The sequence below is a fragment of the Mastomys coucha genome, unplaced genomic scaffold (assembly GCF_008632895.1).
Source record: "Mastomys coucha isolate ucsf_1 unplaced genomic scaffold, UCSF_Mcou_1 pScaffold18, whole genome shotgun sequence".
Lineage (NCBI taxonomy): Eukaryota > Metazoa > Chordata > Mammalia > Rodentia > Muridae > Mastomys > Mastomys coucha.
Window position 1 is genome coordinate 76456251 of NW_022196900.1, and position 7619 is coordinate 76463869.

The 7619-nt window shown below is 49.4% G+C and overlaps 1 protein-coding gene across 1 annotated transcript; it reads left to right on the forward strand.

Annotated features, from left to right (window-relative positions):
- Positions 1-786: 786 nt before the first annotated feature.
- Positions 787-7619, forward strand: LOC116095759 (L-amino-acid oxidase-like). Its single transcript, XM_031377019.1, has 7 exons — positions 787-1090; positions 2673-2887; positions 3243-3355; positions 4309-4510; positions 6152-6220; positions 6400-6536; positions 6788-7619. Exons 1-7 carry the CDS (start codon positions 787-789, stop codon positions 7617-7619), a joined length of 1872 nt encoding a protein of 623 aa, XP_031232879.1.

The window sequence follows — 7619 nt, forward strand, 5'->3', positions numbered from 1 at the left end:
AGCACTGACTGCTCTTCCAGAGGTCCTGAGTTCAATTCCCAGCAACCACATGGTAGCTCACAATCATCTGTAAATGGGATCCGATGCCCCCTTCTGGTGTATCTGAAGACAGCTACAGTGTGTTCATCACATACATAAAATAAATAAAGTCTTCAAAAGGTATTGATTCTATATCCCAAGACACACAAATCTTCCAGGACAAATCAGAACTCAACCCCGCTCTGTCAATCTCTGTTGCTACTACCCTTCCCTCATACCATCAGATGCCAGAATCCCAGTCCTGGGCCCTATCTTCCCCCACTCCTTCCCTCCCCACCAGCTCCCACACTGCTGGTTGGTTGGATGCAGACTTTCTGTTCATTTCGCTCGCCAGCCAGCCTGTGAATAAAAGCTAGTCTTGGCAGAACAGTTAGTTACCTGGCTCCCTTCCTTATGGGAAGGAAGTACATTGCCAGAGAAGTACACTGTGTCTAAAGGACTCCCTGGAGGTCCCAGAGGAAGCAGCACAAAATGCTCTCCACTGGAAATGGGCCAGGCTAGAGACCTCTGCCTACCTGGGAACCTTCGAGGGAGAGCAGCAAAGAGGCATGATTATTGTACAGGAGCTCCTGGCCAAATCCCTATCCCAAACAGACATCAAAGTAAAGTGTCATGGTGCACCAGCCAGGGGAAAACAGGCATTCTATATTGTTGGCTGTCAGGAGCTCTGGCTTGTGCTGGAAGTTCAGAGACCAGATGTCCCACGCAACCCTCAGCCCTTCCCAGGGTGGTCACAGCAACTTCACAATGGCCCACCAGCTCCCAGTCCCCTCTTGCTCCTTAGCAATAGGAGGGCCGGGGGAGGAGCAGAGACTGTCAGGGGGAAAATGGATTGAAGATGAGGGGGAGGTGAAGTCAGTTATTATTGTCATCTTACCCGACAGGTCAGCCCTTGGTGCAGGGCCACCCTGCTTGGCTGAGTCAATAGGGCCAGAGACGGATTGGTGGGATAAGAGCCAAATATTGCCAAAGAGGTGCTGCTTCTTCATAAAGAGAAGAGGAGCGGCTCGGAGTTCAGCTCGGAGTTTCAGGACCATGGCCAAGAAGAATGGTAAGTGGGTCCTCCTCCGGGTCTGGAAGAGACTGAACAAGGAAGAGTTAGATACTGAAAGAGGCATAGACGGTGGATCGGAAAGGGACATGGGTCAATGGGTTGGTCTGAAGATGTCTCAGCTGAGGACCATATAAAGAGTAAAGAGAGTTAGAGCTGAGACAGGAATTCAGCTTTACCCGGGGATGGCTCAGGATGTTGAAAACGAATTCAGTGGAGATGGATCTGGAAGAGGGGTCAGGGGTTGGAGCCATTCAAAGGCGGAGCAGAGGGATGGGGAAACAAAAGTTGCTTGATGGCTCAGGGGAAACTGTAAGGTCTGGAGAGTGGATAAGAAGGTTGAGGCAGAGCAGCGGGGAGGGGGAGCTGAGACTTAGAGATCCCCTTCCTTGGGCTTGGTAATTTCTCTCCTCTTTTCCAATGAGTTGTCCCAGTGGAAAGATGTCTTGGCACTAGGAAAGGACTAATATACCTCCTCTGCCAGGGGTCCCTAAAAGTTCTATTCCTTCAGGGAGTTTCAATGGCCTCAGTGTTACAAAGAACAAACTAAGGGGGTTCTCACCAGCCGAAAGCTCAGCTTCTGGATGGAGCTCAGGCTATACAGTCCTTACCTGGTCCACTCAAGAGCAGGTGACACCGAAGGAAGCAAATAGCCCTTCCTGTCAGACAAGACCAGCTGTGAATGAGAAAATCAAGCCATTCAAGATATAACTGTCTGAGTGATGAGTTCTAATCTTGACATCATGTGCAATATAGTTTGAGAAGGAAGCTTTGAGAAACCACAGATGAGGCTGGAAGAAAAAAGAAGAAGCAAGGATTGCCTGTTTCCCACACGTCACTCCTCATTCCTGCTAGGAGAAGGGAACCTTCCTCCTGCATATACTCACCTTTTCACCAGGAGACACACCCTCCCTCTCCCTCCTCCTTGCTCCCTGACTCTTCTCCTCACAGCTTCACTCTCCAGACTCACTCACAGAACCCACACAAGCACCCACATTCTCCCTCACACTCAAGCAGAGGAACACATCCCATCCTTCTCACACTAAAGCCAGCCTGATGCACACTCCAGCTCTCAGTCTACATCACCTTCCTGTACAGACTCAGTCGCATCCAGGCATCCATTCCACAAATGCATCCCTCACACACAGTCTTGAAGTGTGCAGTCATATGAAGTAAATGCAAACTGCAGTCACACTCCCGCATACAAATTGACAGGTCTACACAGCCCCAGTCCTTGACACAGTCACAGGTGAGCACACATGCACACTCTCCATCAGGAATAGACATATGTATAGTCACCTCCCACAGCCATGAGCTTCCATGGTGCAAGCCATGTTCACAGACCACACATTAAGCACATAAATAACACTGCAGTTCACAGTATACCCATATGCTGCACAACGTAATCGCCTTCATACACTCTTAATACCAAATATTCATATCTACAACCACACACTTGCCAGATGAGGCCCTCATCTGACTGCCCTGCACTGGTTCCCCAGGGTCCCCTCTAGAGCCTGTTTAAACAGGCCCCAGAGCCTTAGCTCCAGGAAGGCCACCCCTTTGCTTTCTCTGCCCCCAGGAATCCTAATATTGGGGATCCTGCTGTCCATCTCCAGCTGCCTTGCGTTCGATGAGGACCTTGTCAAGTGTTTCCAGGATCCCGATTACGAGGCCTTACTTCTCATAGCCCAGAATGGCCTCCATACCTCACCACTGTCTAAGCGTGTGGTGGTAGTGGGAGCTGGCATGGCAGGCTTAGTGGCAGCTAAGACCCTACAGGATGCTGGTCACGAGGTAAGAAGATCTTGAGAAGCCTTGATCATCAGCCTCCCATTTGCCCCCTTGGGTGGAAAACAAGTGACTAGCCTGACCATGCACTAGTGAGTGTACCCGCTAGCCTCCAAACCCCTGAGCCCTAAGCATTGCTAACCACCATTTATGATCTTATGGAGACGAAAGAGAAGACCTAGGCTACCAGGCGAGAGCCTCAAATCACTCAGGACCCTCTGGAGCAAAACAGCCCTAGGGAGGTTACCCTGTACATTCAGGGCCTCCAGACTAGATCCTATGGCTCTTTGGAGGTAAGAAGTGGGGTGAGGAAAAAAAGACAGCCCTCCATAAGAATGACAGCAGCTCTTCTGATCTCCAGGTAACCATCCTGGAGGCCAGCAACTACACCGGAGGTCGGGTGCTCACGATCAGAAACAAGGAGGAAGACTGGTACTTCGAACTTGGAGCCATGCGAATCCCAGAAAGCCACAGGTAAGTCCTGTGCAAGAGAAGAAGCAAAAGGAATATGGGAATGGGGGGGAGGGGGGGAAGGTATGGAAAATGTGGGAGGGACCCTGATGCTATCTTTCAGCACCCAATACTCTTAGGATTGCTCCCCTACCTTCTAACTTCTTTTGAGGTTGTCACCACACTCAGCTCCACTCTCAACCCTTCTCTTCTGTCTCTAAGCAACGCAGGGGCCATGACTTGGTCGGCAACAGTATAAAGAAAGGACAAGTAGATTAGGCAGCCCTGTGTCATGTGACCCAACCCAATTAGTCAGGGCTGATACTCATCCCCCACTTCAATAGCCGAGGTCCCAGGAAACGCAGGGTCACCCAAGAAATGATAGCTCCCAAACTGACAGCCATCACTTCCAGCTCACCAAACTACAATGTAAATATGGGTAGTCTCATGGTTGTCAGCTGCATGGAAAGAAGCTGAGAAATTATAACCCATTCTATTATAACCCATTCTATTAACAGCATCTGTCATTTGTTCAGCACTAATTTTGTTCTACAGTGGATCTCAATAGATTTTCTTTTTGCATTTAATATAAATTGAACGAACCCACACTTACCCTCCAAACCATCAAAAACAAAAAACACCTGCACCAGCCCAAAGTGGGAGTCACTTAAATACAGCCTCGAAGTTACTTAGAAGTGTACAGTGGGATCTCAGATGCTGTCTGAAACAAAGGACCTTTGTCTATACTTTAAAGTCCTACTGGCTAGGATTCCATAAAGGGCCTTAATTATGAGCATCCTGCCCTCTACAGCCTTGGAAGTAGGGGAGCTAATAATGCTCACAACATTTAATGAGATTACAATTGAGCAAGCAATCAGTTTGAGTTCCTCAGCACAAAGTTACACTGATTTTTACTAGAACTAGTTTCTAATGTGGGACCAGAAGGAACAAGGATGTTACTTCTGTCTCTGCTCCAGGATAACCCACACCTATATCCAGAAGCTTGGCCTGAAGCTGAATAAGTTCAAACTGTATGATAGCAACACCTGGTACCTACTCAATGGACGGCGCTATCGTGCCTCGGAATTCATGGCTAACCCAGAGATCTTGGGCTACCCCCTAAGGTCCACAGAGGAGAACAAAACAGCCACAGACCTGTACTTCCAAGCCATTGCTAAGGTACCCGCTGCCTTTCCCTGCTGGGATCAAGAAGGAAAGGGGTGGTGCCTAAGGTTACACAGCAAGTCAGTATGTGGATTCAGATCGCCTGACTCCCACCCAATACTCTTAGGATTGCTCCCCTACCTTCTAACTTCTGTTGAGGTTGTCACCACACTCAGCTCCACCCTCAACCCTTCCTTCTGTCTCTGACCAACTCAGGGGCCATGTCTTGGTCAGTAACAGTGTAAAGAAAGAAGGAAGTAGATTAGGTAGCCCTTGGTAGTGAATCAATCATTCAAGATTGAGAGTGAAGATCCTTTAACTTAAAGGGTGTGTGTGTGTGTGTGTGTGTGTGTGTGTGTGTGTGTGTGTGTGTGTTTAGGTGAATATGGATGCAGGTACACATTTTTGTAGAAGTCAGTGGTCAATACAAGGTGTCTTCCTTGATTGCTTTCTACTTTATTTTATTTTACCTTTGGCAGTTTCTCACTGAACTTGGAGCTTGCTAATTCTGCTAGACTGCTAGCCAAAACCCCAGGGATCCTATGGTTTCTAGCTTCCCAGTACTGACATTACAGTCATGTGATACTACATCCTGCTTTGTTTGTTTGTTTGTTGATTAGTTGGTTTGGTTGGTTGGTTGGCTTTTGAGACAAAGTTTCTCTGTGTAGCCTGAGCTGTCCTGGATCTCCCTTTGTAGACCAGGTTGGTCTCAAACTCATAGAAATCGACCTGCCTCTACCTCCTGAGTACTGGGATTAAAAGTATGTGCCAACACCACCTGGCTCACACCCTTTTTAATAGGTGACTTGGTGTTTTGCCTGTATGTGTGTCTGTGGAAGGGTGTCAGATCCCCAGGAAGTGGAGTTACAGACAGTTGTGAGTTGCCATGTGGATACTGGGAATTGAACCCAGGTCCTCTGGAAGAACAGCCAGTGCTCTTAAAAATACAGCTATCTTTCCAGCCCCAGCACACGCTACTTTTCTATGGATGCTAGGTATAGCACGCAGGTCCTCAGTCTTATTCAGCAAGTATATTATCAACTGAATATTTACCTTCAGTGTCTGTCCTGAACAGGTCTTCTATATCAAGTCAGGTGCGACAGTACCCAATTTTAATCCCAGTATTTGGGAGATAGAGCAGGGGGATCGAGACTGAAGAGCAGTCTCAGCTATATAGTGACTTTGAAGCCAACCTAGGCTATGTGAAACTCTGCCTCAACAAAAGCCTCGCTATATAGCATCTTCAAATGAAGGGGACAGGGCTAGAGAGATGGCTCAGCAGGTAAGAGCACTGACTGCTCTTCCGAAAGTCCTGAGTTCAAATCCCAGCAACCACATGGTGGCTCACAACCACCCGTAATGAGATCTGATGCCCTCATCTGGTGCATCTGAAGATAGTTACAGGGTACTTATGTATAATAATAATTAAATCTTTAAAAAAAAAATGAAGGGGGCATACTCAGGGGAAAGGGCACACCCAGGAACTCTGGGGACTGCCCTTTCCTGGCCTAGCCTCTCCAGGGGCCACCTGAAGATCTTGACTCTAATCCAAAGGCATGTGAAGCATCTGTTGCCCTATGACCTTGTCTGCAACCGCCTAGATGTCCTGGCTACCTGGAAGCCCAGATTAATAATACCTCTCTTCCCCTTCTGCAGATCAAACCACATACGAAGACATTCAACTGCAGCCAGCTGTTGTCCTTTTATGACTCTTACTCTACCAAGGTAAGTGATAGAGACCCCAGGATGCAGGCAAAGTGATGAGCTGCCTACAGGACCCCCCCCCAGTCCTACAGTCAAAGCCGTTGCCCATATCTACTTTTGCTGGACCCAGGCCCCTGCTAAAGCCTCCGTATATCAGACCCTCTAACCCACACTTGCATCTATGGTGCCCCCTTCCATAGGCGTCCCTGATAAAGGAAGGAATGCTGAGCAAAGGGGCCGTCGAGATGATCGGGGATATGATGAATGAGAATGCTGGCTACTATAAGTCCCTCCTGGAGTCCCTGAGGATTGCTAGCACCCTCTCCAAAACTGACCAGTAAGACTGACCTGGGACCAGGAAGGATCCACTCCCCAGGACTGGTTTACTGGGTATTTACTATGTTGGGGGAGGGAGGAGCACTCAAGCAACAACCTCTGCCTGACACCCGGGCTGGTGTTTATAACACATCCCACACAAGAGGGCTGGAGATAGGGTCTTCCCTTTTCAGGCCGTAAATATGCCCAGGACCATAGGACACTCAGGTCTGGTAGTGTCTCCCACTCATCTTTTCCTTTCCACCCCTGCAGATTTTCAGAGATAACTGGTGGCTTTGACCAACTCCCCAATGGCCTCGGTGCCAGCCTGAAGCCTGGCACCATCCGTCTGGCATCCAGAGTAGAAAGAGTGGTGAGAGATGGGCCCAAGGTTGAGGTTTTGTACCGCACAGACGGGCCCACCTCTGCACTGCACACACTCACGGCAGATTATGCCCTCGTCACTGCCTCAGCCAAGGCCACACGCCTCATCACCTTCCAGCCACCTCTATCCCGGGACAAAACACAAGCCCTGCGCTCCTTTCATTACTCCGGTGCCTCCAAGGTGGTTTTAGTGTGCAACAAACGCTTCTGGGAACAGGATGGCATCCGGGGAGGCTACTCCATCACCGACCGACCCTCCCGCTTCATTTACTATCCCAGCCACAGCCTGCCAGGAGGCAGGGGAGTCCTGCTGGCTTCTTTCACTGTGGATGATGATTCCATCTTCTTAGCCTCTCTGAAGCCCAACCAGGTGATGGATGTTGTCCTGGATGACCTTGAAGCAGTGCACCGCATACCAAAGGACGAGCTAAAGCGCATGTGCCCAAGGTCAGCAATCAAGCACTGGTCTCTAGACCCCTTCACCATTGGCGCCTATGCACAGTCCATACCCTACCAATCTGTGGACTATTTGAAGGAGCTCTTCCAGCCAGAGGGCCGCATCTACTTTGCTGGGGAGCATACGAGTCACCCACACGGCTGGATAGACACCGCCGTCAAGTCTGGCATCCACGCCTCCCGCAATATTCAGGCTGCAGTAGACAAGGAGGCCACTCCGGGACAGATGGACAAGGAGGCCACTCCAGGACAGATGGCTCGTTAG

Coding starts and splice junctions, on each gene's coding strand:
- LOC116095759 (XM_031377019.1), top strand. CDS start 787: ATGGCCCACCAGCTCCCAGTCCCCTCTTGCTCCTTAGCAATAGGAGGG. Junction 2,888..3,242: donor TACAGGATGCTGGTCACGAG/GTAAGAAGATCT, acceptor TCTGATCTCCAG/GTAACCATCCTGGAGGCCAG. Junction 6,537..6,787: donor ACCCTCTCCAAAACTGACCA/GTAAGACTGACC, acceptor CCACCCCTGCAG/ATTTTCAGAGATAACTGGTG.